General features: G+C 36.8%; 1 protein-coding gene across 1 annotated transcript in view; it reads left to right on the top strand.

The window, feature by feature from the left end:
- MYT1L (myelin transcription factor 1 like) overlaps positions 1–19,485 on the top strand; it is a 221,092-nt gene that overhangs the window by 91,952 nt on the left and 109,655 nt on the right. The window contains exons 3-4 of the mRNA XM_059842822.1: positions 163–196; positions 499–561. Of these exons, the coding sequence (XP_059698805.1) occupies positions 163–196; positions 499–561 (97 nt within the window). The remainder of the gene's footprint in view (positions 1–162; positions 197–498; positions 562–19,485) is intronic.

Genomic DNA, 19,485 nt, shown 5'->3' with positions numbered 1-19,485 from the left:
AATCGCTCAAGGCCCCTGCTCAGGGTGACCTTCATCCTCCAGAATCTCTTTGCACGATTCATTCTGACCCTTGCTTTTACACAACCTTTCTGGTAATTTTCTGTAGAAGAGGGGTACTTGTAATAGATGATAAATTTTTATATGTTTTCCATCTCTCTGCAGTTCCCGTGGAACCAGCCATACAAGAGCTGTTCAGGTTAGTGCTCTGAGTGTAAAATGTATCCCCATTAGCAATTTAGAAAATTCATGCCTTTTAATGGGTATAATGCACTTTCAAGTTCATTGGTGGTTTGCTCATGCCCTGCTGCACTGATGAAATTAATTCCCTCAAGACTTGCTAATAAAAAGCATCCCCTGTTTTTTTTTTTCCCCTTCAGTTATTTGATTTCTCTTTCTGTCTTGGTTGCCCTCCATCTCTGTAATACCTAGTCTGCCTGCTTTTAGTATAATCTTTCTGCAGCACACCAACACCTATATAATTAATTCTCTCTTTTGCAGCTGTCCCACGCCTGGCTGTGATGGCAGTGGTCATGTTAGTGGCAAATATGCAAGACACAGAAGGTAATATCTGTAATTTTTCATAATTTAGTGAAGAGATTTGGTAAACAAGTTATCTGGCATGACCTTGATAAACCAAACAATGATAAAAATTACCAGTTACATATTCTAGAAGCCATTTAGAGTCAGGGTTATTTTTTCTTTCTGAATGTCACAAAATTTACCTCACATTTTTGCTGAGGAGACTTGCTCTCATTGTCAGTCTTCTCTCAATTTTTGCATCTAGTTCTCTTGCTTATATATTGCAAATTAAGATTTGGCCCCACTTACCTGTTGGCACTCCTGTTTATATTATTTACTGTGTTTCACAACTGAAATAAAAAGAGTTTCTGAGCATTTTAAGTTCAATGATCAGGTTAAATTCAAAGCAAAACTTAAGGCAAATCAACGATAACAAGACTTCAGGGTTCAAATGTTACACTGTATTATAAGTACCTTTACTTCAGTTTCTGGACTATGAAATGTGGAGACATTTCATAGTCTAGAAACATAGATTTAAAAAAAATCCCCATAGATTAAAAAAAAAGTCCAGCTGTTTATGGTTAATAGAATACAAGGTAGCATATGTTACACATACTGCATGTGCTTCAAATTAATTTAGACCTCAATCTTTACATTTCTGTGTCTGCAAGGTCAATGTTCAATAGTGTTGTACATCTGTCTAAACACCATTCCTTTCCTGAATCATTTGTCCATGAATTTTTTTGTGCAATATTTTTAAAATTTAACAGCTCTAGAATACATGTACTTTTCTCTCATTGCTGTGCATTTCATTTGACATATTTTATACAGCAGCACGTTGTAGGAGATAAAATGGCTGATGTTTAGGCCATCTCTTTTCTGAATTGAGGGAAGTGTTCAAAACCGTGTTAAAGCACTTGTGGTGTTTATAAGAGTAGACACTTCACACCAAATCTGATTACTGCATGAAATAGGCGTATGGGGTCTAGGAATTAAATTGAAATTATACATTTGGGGTTAAGGCATTTATTTGAAATACAAAAAGATACTGAACAGTGCCACTCAGTCCACTCATGTTCCTTTTTTCTTATCACTGAATGAAGCTTACAGACACGTCCAGAAAACACTTTCAAAATTAGACCAAGAAGAGTGATATTAGAATTACTTTGAATTACATTTAAACTGTATAAACCATAAAATAATTATTCACATTTATTTTCTTAATCTTTTCTTCACTCATAAGAGCAGTAACATTTTTGTTGCTATTTGAAGGCTTTGGTTAGATTGGAACACCGATTTAGGAAAAGTGTCCAAAATAATTATTTTTAAATTCAGTCTCATTTCAAAACATGGTTTTCTTTTGTCTGTTTTCTTTATGGAAACACAAGCCTCACAAGTAATTAAAGGATGACACTAAATCCTTCTTTTCCCTCAGAAATTCCATGACCTGTCAACAGTTAAGTGATATGATTATAATGGCCTTTCTAGTTACAAGATTATAGGTACATACATTTCTCTACACTTGATGGAATTACTGTGCAGATATGAAAAATATACAGAAAGAAACTCTTTAGCTTGAAAAATTCTGATTTTTCTTCTGAATTGCTCTAACTTTGTGTTAGAGTTAGTGTCTGTGTTTGTGTAAGATCACCCTTTTGGGGAAAGAGGAAGCAATAAATGTGGGGTTTGAAAAGATTACATGCAGTTTTGAGATGTTAATTCCATATTTTGCTTTCTTGACATGATTCTGGTATGTCAGTACACGAACAGACTGAATCTCAGAGCTGTTAATTAAATGAAATTTTGGGCAGATGCGATAAGAATAAAAATTGGAAATACATCAAAAATTCCTTTTTTTTCTACAAAAGAATTTGTTGGGCTTTTATGTTTTCTTGTCACCATGATTGCCAATCCACTGATCAAAATATATTTAACCAATATATGTCCTATTTAATGTAAAAACACAGAGTTCTTTGTTGAGGTTTACAATGTACATTTATCTAAAATTTCTGTTTTCTAGAAGAGAAGCGCTATTTATTCACAACCAACACCTACTAAATTTACCTTTTTGAAAGAATTTGAAGGAATTTTCCTTTTTTTCTATTTGGGTGTAAGGGTGGGAAAGACCCTCAAACATTTCTTCCAAGGAAATCAGACCATCTTAAAAATTTGATGTGTTCAGGGAATTGCATACCTCAGCTGATGCCTAACAAATCCGTTTAGACCTACAGAGCATTTTAATGAGGTTAAGACCTTTTCATTCACAATATCAGACCAGCTCATTATTAAGAATGAAATGCATTTGCTTCCACTAGATGTAGTAAAAGCTTTCCAGAATTCTGTTTCTTCTAAAATGTCTTGAAGTTTCTGGAATTCCAGGTGGTTTGTTTGGTGGGGTTTTTTTTTGGGGGGGAGAGTTGCTTTGGGGGTTTTTTTGTTTGTTTGTTTTTGTTATTATTGTAATTTTATCTTTGTGACAGTGAAAACTCATCCTCTGGTAGTACATTAAGCTTGAACTGAAATAAACGGATCCTTTTACATTTTCAGATAGATTCAGGGGATGAAATGTTGTTCTGCTGATAAAATATTAGATAGAAGTTAAAGGAGGGTTTTATCGCAGGTTTTTTGCCTTGGTTATATTTTTAATTAGGAAAGAGCTTCAATGCAGGTTTACTAAGGGAAGAAGTAGACTTTCTATGCCAGTGATGCTTTGAGGTGTATGAAAACATGGGTCTGAAACTAGGTAGGCAAACAGTGGTAAGAGCTTGTTGTGTCATTTCCATCTCCTTGATGTTTTTCTTTGTGTCAAATCTTAGTTAGAAGACAAGCAAAACCTTGTATGACGTAGTTGGTAGCCTCCTCCTGGTCTTAAGTTCAGTGCCTGATGTTGGCTTGTTGGCTGGACATGATAATAGACAGCTTAGATGAACAAGTTTCTCTAAAGGGCACTTTAGGGCAGAATGCTAGGATCTCTAAAATCAGTGGGGTGAAAGCACCTCTGTTCAGTGGCTGTGTGGAAAGGTCAGAAGAATTAACATCCCAGTATGGGCGCTGGGGAGTGCCCAAAGTTGGATAGTGTGCCTGCCTTACTAGAGCAGACTCTTTTTTTTTGTATTTTACCTGGAAACCTGAAGCTAACATGGACCCTCTAGTGCTGTCTGTGACACACAACATGAGCCAATGCCTCAAGGTTAGAGTTTACACAGATAGGACTTCAGTACCTTTTGTTTATGTTTCAAAGCACCTGAGGCCAACTGAACTGAAAAACTAAAAGAAAACAAAGGTTGTGAAAGACCAGAATGCAAGATAGAAATAAATTAAAAAAAGGCATAAACATGTTCAGATAGTGGTGGAGACAAGAGAAGAATTCAAATCTTAGGAGTGAAAACCAGAGCATCTCCTGGGCCACGCCTCTGATGCAGGTTGTTTTAGTTCCTTGGTAACTGTTCAGGCCCATTGTGCATAGCAGCAAACAATGAACACTGCTCTTATACCTTCAGTACTGTGAATTGATTTTGAACAATAAGCTTGGTTCAGATCCTTGCATACTTTCAGCTGTGAATAATCCATCTATATATAGAGCAGGAGGGTCCCACAGTTCCCACAACTGTTTCCAGGATGCCTTTTGACTGAGCATCCGAAGAAGAGCATAGATTCAAGTGTTCTTCCACTGCAATTAGAAGAAACTTTGCCAGTTTAATTAATCATCTTCAGAGGCAACAGGAATCACATTCTATGTATACAAATACAAAGTAAAAGTGATTCCAGTTCCTGGTCTGTTCTGCAGGTGCAAATCCCATTGTTACTCTGGAGTAATTGAGTGCAAACTGGCCCGTGTTATTTACTGAGTAGATGTGAATGATGGTTTCAGAAGTACTGCACTTTACTTTGTTGTTATCCATTTAGTGTCTTTATAAAACAATGTCATGTTCCAAATAGGTGCCAGTGATTTGCCATATAAGTAGATATGTTGACACATCATAAAAATTCTAACTAGATTCCATTAAAAATTCTGATTGCATACAGTGGCTTATTTAAAAGGTTCTTAACAAAATACTTTTTTTTTTTTTTCCCTCAAGTAAAAAAAGCAATTAGATTCTGTAATGGATTCATCACTTACTAACTGCCACGTTTCTAACATACCAATCTAACAAATAATATTCTACACATAACATATATTCTAACATAATAGTCTAACAAATATGATACATAAAAAAAGTAATCTTAAGGTGGTAGCATGGCACTATGTATATTCATTTAGGATTCTTTTAGAGCATACAAGAGTGTATATTTGAAAACAGATACAGCCATTGTATAGAAGTTAAAGCAAACCAATTGTGGTCTGAAAAAGTTTGCTTAAAATTTCAGTGAAGACTGTTAAGACCAAATGATAAACCTTCATATTTAAAATGGTAATACTAATATAGCTTTTACTATATCATTAATTTCTATTTGATTGCTGAAAATAATAATTCAGATGAAACAAACTAACTTAAACATTTCATCTGCCAGGGAATTTTTCATGCCTTTTCTTCAGGTCATATTTTATTGTTAAGGATTTCATTAATTACTGACACAATGTCTTGGAAAAAAAAAAGGCTAGTCTCAAAACCAAAGAAGAACCATAAAATGATGTGCATATCTGTAATATGTAAATTGTACCTAACTTTATAGAATACATTGCATTTTAATTTTCTACCAAATTTCATAATACTACCAGTTCTTTATTGCTTTATTAGGCTGTCTCTGGCTTATTGCATTATACCAATAGAATTATTTGGACTATCTTCTCATTTTTAGGCATGAGATTTTTCACTTCATATAACAATTTGAATTTATAAATACCTTAGAGTTTAGCATTGCTGTTTTGATTAGGAAAAATCCAAACAAGTGCCACTGCATTGCCTTGACATTATATACTGTATTTAGTCTACATATTCTAACAGAGCGAGTGAAATAATTCAGGCCCCCAAACTTCAAAATTAAAAGACTCAAATATCTCTCTGTTATTAGAAAATTATTGAATTTCTCTGCCTTGTTGTGCCATATTTCTTATTCAAATTTTTTCATTTCATATACCTTTTCACCCACCAGTTTGATTGCCATGGCTGCAGCCGTGGGTGAATAATTGCCTGTCTTCACAGGAGCATGTTCTGGAGCTAAAGTCGAGTGCTTGCTTCCTGATGTATGCCTCATTTGGATTCTGCCGACAGCCTAGGGGCTGTATTATTCATGCCTTGACAGATAGCACTCACTAAAAGCATTGGAACAGGGCCAGGTACTGGCAGGGAGATAGTGGAGCATTGCAACTTGCAACCGAGAGGAGCATCTATAATACAAAAAAGAGAAATCCTCATACCTTCCTTTTGCTGGTCTCACTTTGATGGAGAATTCATTTGCATCAAAATAAAATACCCTAAAAATAAATACATTTTTTCTAAACCACGCTTCAAAGTTTAACACAATTTTCCACATTTAATTGCAAAGCTGATTTTAATTAGTAAGGCCCTGCATGTGAAAAATGAAGATTCACTTGGGTGAGTGTAACACATTGCAGTGTCTGCTGAATGCTCTAATTAATGTATGGCTGCTGTACAACGGGGTGCACTGTGGGATATTTATGAAAAATTCTGTGCACGCAGCAAGTCTATCTGTATTTTAGCTCTTGAATCACAAGAATAAATAACTTTTCCCCCTTTATTCTTTATGAGACATCATTGTGCATGCCATCACCCTATCCATAAACTTTATGGCATGCCTGTCCTTTTTACTATTTGTCAAAGATACTATAAATCAGAAGCTAGGACATACATATTTTAACATTAATTTGATAGCAGAGCATGGTTGCACGCTGTGCAGAACCAGAGGTCCACTGATGTTTTTGTGCTAAAGCCTAACCACAGAACAGTGAGGTCCTTACTGTTGCTTGCTTTCATGATACTGTGAAAAATCCCACAGGATGCTGGAAGTATAGAGAAATGTGTATTCCTTTATCTTTCAGCTGATAGTCAACCTTTATTATGGTGTTTTTAATGATAAAATGATTCGTTGGATATTTACCTGAGGAAATATTCTGACACTGTCTGTGAAATTTAATTCCATTTTCTTTAACAGCAATATTTGCTAAAGAGCTTGGTAAGTCGTGGTAAATATGAAGAATATTATAAATATATTTTATATGAAGTAATTCACCATTCAGGATTTGTAAAAAATGGTAATAGATGAATTTTCAATGCTTTGCTAAATCCAGCTAAAGAGATATAAGTAAGCAAGTTAATAAATAAGTGCAAGAGCATAGGGATTTTCAAACAGTGCACTGCAAACGATAAATGTGCTGACAGAGAATCCATAATGTATTAGAGGTCTGTATTGGCTGCTGTCTGGATTCAGCAATAAATCCTTTGTCTGATTGTTGATTAATGATTAGAAAGGTACAAAGCTGGGTCTAAGCCATCGAGCAGCTATCAATTGCAACTAGCAATTGGTGTGAGGCTCTGCATGCTAGTGGCTGTTGTGTAGAGGTGACTACACAAAGGAACCACAGCTCAATTAGTCCTACCACCATCTGGATTGGGAGTATCTGTTGCAGTGGCAACAAGTAGCAGAGCCTGCAATACTAGGACTACCAGCCTTATAAAGGCAGGGGAAAGAGAGTAAATCAGCAGCTGGAGCATGGGGAGTGTTGACCTAACTGTGCAGCAGCAGCAGCAAACAGCAGATTTAGGGTGTGCTTTCTGCAGTGGGTGCCCTGGCTTGTGTGTTGCTGAGATTATATTCTCCTTTTCTTTTGAATGGAAGGTGCTGAGCATGTTTCTCATGCCACAGTCCACTTGCAGCCATGGGGTTTTCTGTGGGCCTGGAGATGTCCCTGTCAGCCGCAAAATAAATGAAGACCATGCAGAAAGTAACAGAAAGAAAATTAAAAAACAAAACAAAAGAACAAAATATCCAGTAGTACTGGGGATATAATTTCCCCAGCAAGATCGTGGAAGGAGCTATACACATTTTCCCTTTGCCTATGGGAAATTTATTTGGTTGGCCTGGTAGGTTTGCTGAGTACATTGTGTTCTCTTAGGAGAGAAATAAATTGTTTGAGGTTGAATAACTCGCGCTTTTCATTGTGGAAAAGAGTATCTACAGAGTTGATTTGCACATGGTAGACAAGACATTTCATCTCACTATGCCTCTGTTTCCCCATTTGTTAGCAGCAAGCAAATTTTAGGTATCATGAGGTGTAAAGACAGAAGCATGTATGGGGGATTATTACAAATCCAGTAAAAAGAAAAAAGTCTGGCTCTGATGTTTATCTGATATTTAAATAAAGATCTGTTGAATGGTCATTGATGTCAGAGAAAGTCTAACTTTACAATTCAGTGCTTTTTTGATCAAAACATTTTTCTGGATCCTAGGGCAAAATTAACTTATTTTCTTGATAGGACAATTTTATATTTATAATCTAGTCTAGTTTCCTGATGTCATAATTTGTCAACTATTTTTAAGTATTTCTTTAAAAATACTGATTCTGAGGTTTGAAAAGCTGGATTTAAGAAAATCTTTTTATTAATATGTATTTCAGTGAAAATGCATTGACAGTTTTTAACCTTAAGACTAAGCCAGAAAAGCCACACGCCAGGTCATGCACTGGCTTTAGAGTACTATGGATCTGCCTACATACTCCTTCCAGCAGTTCTGAGCACCTGTCATAGCTACTGAGTGTTGAAAAATGGCCTGTGCATTGGAGCATCCTAAGTCAGAGCTTTAGAGACAAGAGAATTTACTGGTGAATACTGGCAGCTGGATGGACAGGGAACCCCATCCTATTCCTTGCTCCAGTGTCCACGTAAACACAAATAACACATGGGTTGGAAAATGTTCTGTCTGTAGGTGGCACCCATGCTATCAGAACAGGGTTGCCCTGCTCTTTTTTTCTCCATTTCTGTGAAAATTATCTGAACTCTGTTAGAATCATCATAAAGGAGGTAGGATAAATCATATATGTAATAAATAAATAAAATTATAGCCATCTTTTCTTTCAAATTTTCGTATTTTATGAGATCAAGCATCTCAGATATTACCTGAGATAGCAAAAGAAAATGAGGAACATGGGAAATCAACTCAAATATGAAGGAGGCCTAAAAATACACCATGATGTGTCTTTAAAGACTTCTGCTGAGGTTTTTCAATAAGTTGAGACAGCCCCTTCAAAGACATCACTTCTTATTAGTGGTTGATATGAAGTACTGCTTCTAGTGGTGTCAGCTCAGGACGGGGAAAGGAGAGCTAGTCCTGAGCGTCTTTGATGTCAATAATAAATCTAAATAAATACATCCACAGAATTAAAAGTTCCCAGGGGACAGATAGCTCCTGAAGACATTCTCAGCACTCTACAGCCTAGGACACTGTAAACAGTGATAATTTTAACCAGGTGACTGGATCTTCAAAGTTGGTTTTCTGGCTATTCACTTGAATCACCTTCCCTAGAAAATCCTAAAGCTTACTGGTGGCATGCAAAGGGATTGCAGAACCTGATGACCTTTTGTTATTTGCATGAACTAGTAGTGTCATGCTGTAAGTATCCATAGAAGAGTGTAGGAGGGGTTTAATGCCTAAGAGAAAATATTCCTGGGATTGAAGTTAGGGCTGTGTCTCAAATCCATGAATTATGATCAAATTGGAAATACTATAAAATATACTGAGATAGGACAGAATATGATTGGCTTTAAATGCCAATAACAGTAATTAAAAAAAAAGGTTTTTTACCATCAGTTTCCTGTGACTGGGGCAGATTTCTCTACCATCACATTTTTTTTATTTAGAGTAGTGAGTAGTCCACTGAATTGGATGCACAAGTAGTGAATGAATACTTTCTATTCAGCTGATTCTTGTGGAAGAAATTCACCAAAGATGTACACCTGCTGCTGTTTTTCATCCTCCTTATGTCTCCAGGAGAAAATCTTACTTGCATTTGATGAATGGGGAATGGGTGTTCAGAAAAAATGCTTGAGCTAAAAGCTGGCATGCATTCAGCTTTTGCCTTCAGTCCAAAGAGTGAACTCTCATCAATGCTCTCTTGTTTTGTGTCCAGCTCTGAAGTCACAGTGGAACTGTGCTTTAAACATTAGTCTTGTCCAAATCAAGAGTCACAGAATTGTTAAGGTTGGACAAAGACCTTTGAGATCATGGAGTGCAGCCATTAACTCAGCAATGCCCAGTCCATCACTAAACCATGTCCCCAGGTGCCACATCCAAACATCTTTTAAATACCCATCTCCCTAGTGACTCAAACACTTCCCTGGGCATCCTGTTCCAATGCTTGAGAATCCTTTCACTGAAGAATTTTTTCCCAGTACCCAAACTTAAACTCCCCTGGCACGATTTAAAGCTGTTCCCTCTCATCACTTGTTACTTAGAAGAGACCAACCCCCACCTGTCTGTAACCTGCTTTCAGGTAGTTTTGCCTTCAGCCTCCTTCTCTCCAGCCTCTACAACCCCAGTTCCCTCAGCAGATCCTCATCAGACCTGTGAAAACATTTATTTGGGCATCTTGATGCCATACTGAGTACGTAGCATAGTTTATCTTTAATCTCTCTTCTGCTTATTTCAGTATAGCAAGTGCTTTTAAAAGCCCCCCCAGTTGGTGATCTGTACAAAAATGCCACTGTCCCACAGTTTTCTTCTTTTTCAATAGATTTAAGACTCTGTCTGGATTTAGTTGGAGGTGTTTTCTCCCATCTTCTGGGAGATTCCATGCTGTACTGTAAAGAAGTTAAGATGTCAGGATGCTTGCATTCTTTTTTCTTCATCTTTATTCAAAAGGAGAGAGAGGGATATAGTTTTGTAACTTCGAGCAATCAATTGGAGACAGAGGGACTCCATTTCCAGTCCCAGCATTAGCACTTCATACAGAAAACAGTCATTTTAGAGACAAATTGAATGAACCAGTGAATTGAACATCACTGGTAGTAAAGTACTGGTAGTAAAGAAGATGTCAGTGTTTTGTTTTGCATGAAGTATTGGAGAAGTGTGTACTCTTAAACCCAGAGTATTATGGATTCTCATGAGAAAGCAGTCTTCTGAGAAGGGTAAAACAGAGCTTCAGTTACCCCTGGCAAAAGAGGATATTAAACACAAATTGCTCTCACATTTTTGTGTGTTCTAGATTAGATAATGGCTAAGGCTGGGATTGTGATTTCTCCCCTGACCATCTCCAAGTCAAAAGACTGAGTTAATCTCTGTTTCTGTGAAGGAAAAAAAAAAAAAAAAAAAACCAAAAGAAGGCCTAAAGTTATGATTTTCAGGAGTGGAAATCCCCCTCTACAGAAAATACCTTCTACCAGCCTGGATTACAGTGTCTCAACTTTGCTGTGTGTTAAGTGCCTACATGTCCCTAGGTATTAAGAAGAGGAGCGAACATACCTCACTTGGATGTCAGAATTTCACTGTGCAGCTATGCATAGAAACAGAGCTGTAATGCTTTTGCTCCCTTGATAAAGCAGGAGTTCGTGACTCTGTTACCACACAAGAAATTTGCATCCCTGACAGAAGTTGAGTCACGCCTCTAAACTCTACTCCAGTGCCTCTTGCTTTAGACCATCTATTTAGTATTTGAAAGGACAGAAAGAAAAATGTACTAGAGTTACTTACATTTAATGTAGACCTTGCTTGGGCATGGTTTCTTCTAGTATGATGAATGAGGATTAATGGTTTGTTGGTTCTTAGCAACCATATGTACCACTTCAGGAGAAGGGGACAGCAAACTGTCATCTCACACAAGAGGATATGTCATGTCATGCATCATGACATATGTGATTGATTTTCTCTGACACAAGTCTTCTAGAAGTTTGCATGACAGTAGGTACCCTGCAAAACCCCCTGGTTCTGAAATTTATTTCTCGTAAAATTCCCTGTATATCCCATACTTTTCAAAGGGAAGTAGAAGGTACAAAGCCCCAGTGAGATGGGTGGTTAAGTGCAGCCAGTTTACCAGGGTAACTGTATTTTATGCTTGTAAAGCTTTTTCAGCAGTTAATTTTAGTACATTTCACAAATGTAACTCAGTAGGCTCAGACTGTTTTGCAGTGTTAAGTACTTGATTTCAAATGACACCAGAGTTCATATCGCTTATAATGTTGCAATATGTTCACAACACCATGTTGACTCACAAGACAGGTTGTAGCAACTTTCTACCAGCACACATTTATAGGGCACAGGGCTTGGGAGAGAAAGGAAAAAAAATAATAGATTGTTCTTCTGTCTACAAATGTAGGAATGATTGGGACAGAATGTAATGGCATGACTTTATTTTGATTGGGGATTTGGAATTAACATTTCTAGTTCTTAAAACAAAGACACTTAGCTCCTCTTTTTAATTCTGTGTGACATAAGGAATTACCAGCTTTACAGTTCTTCTGTCCCTTCCCCAATGGTGAATTTGTTTCAGTGCTTCTGACAAGGCAATTGTACTACTTCCAGAGTTGCAGTACTGTCTCTGCAGCATCTAGGTGTTGCTTGGAAATACTGACATTCTCAGAACTGACATGGCCTAGCTTTGCTTGGCTTGTGAGACCTGAAGAGATCTCAGAAAAGGAGAGAGTGAGAAACTGAGTCAGAGTTATAAAACAAATACCATTTTAGAAGGAATGCAAATAAATTCTGACTGCCGTGTTAACTTCAAACCTTGGGAGTCAAGCTTGCGGCTTCCAGTTATGTTATTAAAAGGATGTAGGAGGAAGGACTGAAGAGTTAAAATGGCATTGACTAAAAGTAGAACAACTTATTTAAAATATCAGCATTTAATCAGAACTATAAAACAGACAAAACACTTAGCTTTTTCTGTCTACTGTAAATTAAAGCAGTCCATCAGATTTAGAAATTGATCTAGTAGAGAGGTTGGTAGTACAGCAACAGAACTGTCATGGTTAGTTTAGATTTGTTAGAAGCAATTTTTTTTTTTTTTTTTTAGGTATACTATGGGTTAAACTCATCTCTTTTGTAAGCAGGAATTTCATTCCTCTTACACCAGGGCACTTTATAATGTTGCTCTAGAAGTCTATAAAAAACCACAAACTCAGAAATACAGAAGTTTATTGGCTGGTATGAGAAATAGTGATCATGAGATTATACCAACCTTTTTTAAACAAAAAGGAAATTTAGAATCACCTGGTGAAGAGTCAGGAACAATTTACCTACTGACTACATTGCCATATAACTTTGCATGATATCAGATAATTTGAAGTGACATCATACCTATGGTGCTTTTCATCCCTACCTTCAAAACCTTCCAGGTATTTTTAACACAAAGTGTCTTTTTGCACCTGGCCCACCTTCTGTTTAGTACATTTACCAGTCAATTAGAGATGAGACAACAGTTTTCCCCCATTAAATTTCTACATCTGGGATTTTCACAAGAAGCATTTCGTAATATAAATCAGAAAATCATCACAATGTTTTAGAGCACAACTAGAAGTAGACCTTTGGTGCTGAAATTGAAGACAAGGATCTAAAAAATTACGAAGTCTGTAGTTGACCAAACTTTTAATAGAAAACCAATTTGTGTATTTCCTGAAGTGCTGCCAGTTTAGCTAAGCTGTGGTGCTCAGCACTTTCTACCTGCCAGAATGTTTGAGATTTGCAGGCTGCAGGTTCCATCATCCTCTGATCCAGAAGACCCAGCAGGTATTCTCTCCTCACACTAGCGTGCAGGCACCTCATTTCTGTAGACAGCATAGCAGTCACACCCCTTTCACTGAACAAATTCATGGTAGTTATGTATCCTGGACCAGCAGTGTTGCTTAGGAAGCAACATACTGCTTTGGTTTTACCAGTAGCCTGACTGTGTCCAGGCACCATGTTAATTCTCAACCCAGAACCATACCAAAATGATGAAGGTGAAAACTGGCAAGGATCCTTCTGTCCTGGCTATCGAAGTCAGGCCTTTGAGCAGAAGGAAGTGTGAGGTTTTTTACAGAGAACAAAGAGAAGTTAGTCTGATGGTTAAAGGAATGCTCTAGAGGAACCAGATTTGGAGCCATAAGAGGTTGTTTGGGTAAAACTAACCAACCAAAAAAAAAAAAAAACAAAACCAACAACCAACCAAAAAAAAAAAAACCCACAACCCAACAACAGCAACAAAAAATCCAAAAAAACCCAACCCCCCCCCAAAAAACAACAACAACAACAAAAAAAACCAACCAAAAACCCAAAGAAAGAAAAACTCACCCACCTCAAAAAAAAACCAAAAAACAAAACAAAAAAAAAAACCCATGAAAAAAGATAGGGTGTTTGATTTGCTTGGCAGTTTTTTCAACCTTGTTAAAATTACTGCCTTGTTGTTAAAAAGAAACAAGATGACAGTAGCACACCACCTGTATACCTGTATTAAGGTTAGAAGGCAGTAAAGTAGCCATAGATACTACAGGCATGACTTTTCTACCTGAATCAGGAAATGTCTTTTTTGGATTATGAGTCATATTTTCAAGATTATGCCTAAGTCAGAGTTGCAAGTACATGCAGACATCAAGAACAGAGAAGTTATTTTAGAAGCATTCTTTTCATAATACTTCATACTTCTTAGTGTGTATATAGCACATGATTGCTCTCGTGACTCCCAGTGTTATATACCTCCATGTTATCAGGGGGAATTTATTATCTAAGGAACTGATGACCTGTGATGTTGCCACAACTATTATCATGATAGATCCCCATATATAAAGAGAACACTTTTAACAATAACTAACTCATTGCTAACCAAATTTCAGTGATGTGCTAAGGATCGAATACCTCAAACTGTTAAAAAAAAATTAAAGTAACTTTTGAAGTGGAACACACTTTCTAAAAAGTTGGCTTTCATCTTTTAAAACTAAAGAATTTTTTCCCCCTCTTGCCATCTTCCTGTTTCACATTCCTACTTCCAGTCATTTCTCAATTTTACTCTTTGGTCCTTGGACAAGAACATAATTCTGGACCTTTTGCTATTCAGTCTTGCTACCTTTCCTGCCTTTGCATCCTTAAAACTGAGCAGCTGAAATTCAGAGAGGGACAACTGCCACATTTCTGTTAAAAATCTAGCCATAGGAGGTATACTGGCAGCAGATTTTCAATGGAAAATGCCATTTCCTCCCACAGCCCAGCTGCCACATTTAAACCATTCTGTGTGGGGCTTCCACTCTCTTGGGAGGCTATTTTCATTTGCCTTCAGAGATTCTTCTACAGTCTAATGGAACTCACTGTCACCTATAAAAAGCAACATTATATGCCATAGTATTTTTTTTAATTGTGATATGACTCAAGTTGAAGCCTTCTTTTTCTGCACTAGAATGTGATGGAATTCAGTTCGACTTTTTTGTTTGGGTTTCTTTTTCACCTGTACAGACATCCTTCCTTTCATCAGATATATCAAAAAATGCCAGATTAAAGCAAAGCCATTTAGACATCTGGTTTTTAAAGTTATGTGATTAACCTAGGAGTTAAGCTTTCATTTTTAGACTAGAGTATTTCTAATTCTCCTAATAATGAAAAATTAAAGCTGAAAAACAACAGCTGAACATGAGATGTAGATTTGTTCTTTGAGTCTGCCAACAGCTTGAACCAATTTCTTTATGATAGGTGAGCTTATCACTTAGTGGAAATACTACCTGCAAGACTCCCTAATACTACAGCGAAGCAACTCCTGTGTGCTGCAGAAGGATACTAGATTATTATCACAAACAAATATATGCCTTTCAGGGTGTAAGTCATGGCAGGGGGGAAGAGGTTCTCAATTCTTTAACAAGCAGAATTTATAATATTTCACACTTGAATGACTCCTAACCAACCGTGCAAGACACAGAGCAGTAGCATGTGGCTTAAGCTGGAGGTGAGACTGGTACATAAGCACTGCAGTGTTTGCAGCTTGTATCACTTTGCTTTTGTCATTTTTTGCTGTAATTTCAGATGTCTGCTGATGACAGTTTTGTGTTAGAAGGCTGCTCCACACCATTATTCCTTTCCACTGGTTATATTCTGTAGCTGTTAGCTTTTTTGATCAAGTAAGATTCTTATTGCTATAGTTACAGGAAAATTGTTGTATCCTATTTCTTAATTCTGAGCCATATGTCTTTCTTAGTTAAAATTAAGTTGGGAGCCAGTGCTATTGTGTGTCTATACAGAAATGATGAGAAGATTATTTATGATAGGAATCAGTAGCTGATAGTATCATTATAGTAGCCCTGTATTATAGATGTGATAAAACAACAGCATACTCTATTACTCAATACTTAAGTACATGCTAGAATGATAGTTTGACCTATTGTGTTGTTGTTAAATATGATCCATCAAGTCTATGTCTAAGGGTGTTGATTCTACTCATAGGTATCTAGCCATGTTTAAAATGTTTGACAGTATAGCTACCTGAACCACCTTTGATTTCCAGCAGTTTATTTTCCTTGGTTTTTGAATGCTTGAACATAGCATGCTGAATTGCTTAAAGGAAATCACATTTAAAATATTGGAATAGAAAGATTTCATATCATGTTCAAGGCTCAAACATTGTGACTGTGCAAAAATATTTTGTAACTGATAGATGCACTCTTGTGAGTGCTCATATTCTGAGCCTTTTAAATTGTTCATGATTGATTGTGAACTTTTTAATTTTATGATATTATAATGAAAAATAAATAAACTGGAATTTGCCCTTCCCTCTGCCTGTGAACAAAGTTGTCATTATCACTGAGGCTGAAAACACAAGATACACACAAATCTGGACACCTTGACTGCTCTAGATGATGCTTTTATTCAACTCGTAGCCAACATAATTTTCATCTCTGTAGAAAAATAGAAGCTTTTCTTTCCCAAAGGTTTTCTTCAAATTTATAGATTTTCTTACATAAATGTGGACTTCAGGGTTTTGATTTAGTGCAGAAGTCAGTGTTCTTTGAGTTAGTGCAGAAATGGTCACTGACTCTGCATGTTCCCTTTTTTATGTGCCTGGGTTGCATCTAAATCCACATCAAAGTGTGCAGAATCAATAACCACTTAGCAAAACTTGATTATATGCATTTCATCTAATGAATCGATGAGTCATTAAACCTGTGGTCTTCGCACTATCCTGCACTCATTGATCAGCCCCAGCATTCAAGGATCTGGCAACATGACATTATCAATTGTGTCTTCTTGCTCTTGAACATACAGTTAAGTTGGGTATTTGCCATCCTAAGATTAGAGGGAAACTCCAGATTTGTCTGACATTGGAACATACAGGTAGTCTTGAAAAGATTGTGAAGCTATAGGGGGGAGAATTATTCAAGTTAAGTGATGCAGCAGCTGCAGAAAGGAAAGAAACAGGTTTTTGGTTTCTCATTATGAAGGTATTATGGTATGTGGTTTTACATTCAATTAGGTATTGTCTTTATTGAATCTGGACAGACAATTAAAAGGAAAAAGAAGAGAGAAAAAAATTCTTGGACTTGTCTCCCTTTTAACAGATTCCTAAGTGGTAGAAATACAATCACCACCTCCCTTTATTGTCACTACACAAAGTGTCTAAGAAAGATAAGATAAATAGCCTCCCAGGAGACTTCTATTTCTCTGCCCTGAGTTATGAAGGTATCTTAGCATGACATGTATAGACTTAGGTTTTGGAAGCCATGAGGTAGGTGAGAGAGGAACCCCATCAATGACATCATAAGTCATGGGGCAATCCGATATTATATTGATTTAGTTGTATAAATACTTCAATAACTTCAACAACCAACAACTGCAGGCCATCATGTACTTATGCTGCCACATAAGTTTTTAGCCTCATGATGTAGCCTACATGTATTTTTTGTGTCTTGCTTGAAATGAGCTCTCCATGGCTGAGTTTTCCTCTGTATTTGTACAGCACGTAGAAATACATTGCTGTGCCCCACTTTCCTTCACTGAACAGCTGTTGTGTTCAACCCATTAAATAAACTTGTTTGAATGGATTGATTATTGCAAAACTTAAAGTTTCCTCTTAGTTGTCATGTCCCAAGAGCAGAAGTTTTGGTGATGGGTGAAATGATCTCACCAGCCAGAGAGCTGGTTAGTTTGTCAGTGGTCCTCCCGTGGTGCAGTAATACCAGCTTGGAGTCTTTGGGAACTGTGGTGGGGAGACACTTCACCCAGAGATGTATAGGGACCAATGGAATAAAAGATTCCTGCTTTGAGTAAATTTACTGTGACTATATTAACTACTTCAAAGCTATTCTACTTAATTTCTTTAAAAATACATATTTCAATATCTGAATTTCTAAAAGAAAAAATACTTGAGTCTTGAGCTCCGTCATTTACTTCTGGCACATCATTCTTTCTCATATTATTTTTACTCTGACTCTTTTGGCAATGATGGTTTGTAGGAACCAGTTCTTTAATGTTAATTTAGTTAAATATTTCTATACGCAGGTGGATCTGTGGTATGTTCATGGTTATTCATATGTTTAAAATGCACTGAGGTGCAAAAGAGTAGACTTGGCTTTTAAAACTCTATGAAGAAAGTATAATGTCTTCCTCTGCCTTTTGAGATCCAGCATGCTTCTGGTCACTTCTGTAATTTTTATCACTGTTTCATAATGTGAAAGAGTAAATATTTGCAACTCCAGAAGGAAAAGCACTTTGAACGTTCTGCATTTCACTCATTCCTGTCACTGTAGCTTGTGCCTGATAAAGTAAAATAATAGTTTTCACTGAACTGAATTACTATTGTATACAGACCTAAACTGAAAAGTCAGCAAAGTTCTATTTGTTACAAATAAATGAAGTAAAGATGGTGTCTTTTGATACTGCACATATAAAAGCACTTCCTGCTTATAAGTATCTGATTTATTTAATCAGAGACAGAAATTCATGAGAAAGCCTGAAATACAGGAAACCTGTAGAGATGATTTTACTGTATTTTAAAATATGTTTGTTAATTTAAATTATAATTTAAATTAATAAATGCATATTAATTTGGTCACACTTTAAAAAAAATATTTAGGCATATGAAACCAGATTTTCCAAAGCACTGGCTCTGGATTAATGCCCTAATCCCAACTGAGAAGATGGAGGTTTGGGCAGTCATTCTGTAAGTGGCCTTAGATGCCACGGTGCTTGGCAGTGCAGTGGTTGCAAGAAGCATGCCTGATTCTGGAACAGTATTCAAGGCTCTGGCTCAGTTGCCAGCAGGCTCCTGGAAAGCAGATTTGAGTAAGCCTGTCGTCTAGATTGGGATTCATAGCACAGATGATGCTAGCACAGGGAATTTTAATTCATCTGGTGGGAAGCACCAAAACCAGTGTGTCCCAGCTCCATCTTCTAGGCTGCATTAAGCCATCTCTAAAATAAAAGCCCCAAAACTCCATGTCTTGCTTGAACTTTGACTTGTTGCTTTTCCCATTTTCTCTTCTATTTTCTCTTCTCTTCTATAGCTGTTGCAACCTGGGAAGGTTTGACTCAACACCTCCCATATTCAAAAAGAGCATGCAGGCATTATGTGGGGCTTTTGTAGGGTAGAAGTAATTTGTATTTTCCCACATGAAGTTTGACTTTACCACCCTGCAATTAGCACTGTCCACTGCTGCTCACTCGTGTAGCATGTTGGTGTACTTTAAGCAGTATTCAAGTATGGATGGAAAATCATCTTCCGTTGAAGGATTTTATTCTTGCAATTAAGTAGGCAAATTAATCTGGAATTAATCTCTTTTTCTGAATTTATTATCATTCTTTCATTCCTATCAATTCATTGATCCAACTTCACCAGGAGAGCTACTAGCTCTTCTTTGTAATAGTGCATAGTCTGCTGGGAAGGGCTTCCTACTGGAGCGTAGGAAGCTGTAGGGTTTGCTGGAATCTAAATATTTATTTTCAGTCAACTTCCATCAATTGATGATATCGGCCCTTTCAAGCTATTAGTCACTGCCTTGAGAGTGATTTAAAACATTGCAGTGTTATGCAAATTAATTAGATTTGCTCATTCTTAAAAGGTTGGAT

This window comes from Haemorhous mexicanus, chromosome 3 (assembly GCF_027477595.1).
Source record: "Haemorhous mexicanus isolate bHaeMex1 chromosome 3, bHaeMex1.pri, whole genome shotgun sequence".
In the NCBI taxonomy this organism is placed as follows: Eukaryota; Metazoa; Chordata; class Aves; order Passeriformes; family Fringillidae; genus Haemorhous; species Haemorhous mexicanus.
The sequence above is the reverse complement of the archived record's forward strand: the minus strand, read 5'-3'. Positions and strand labels throughout refer to the sequence as shown.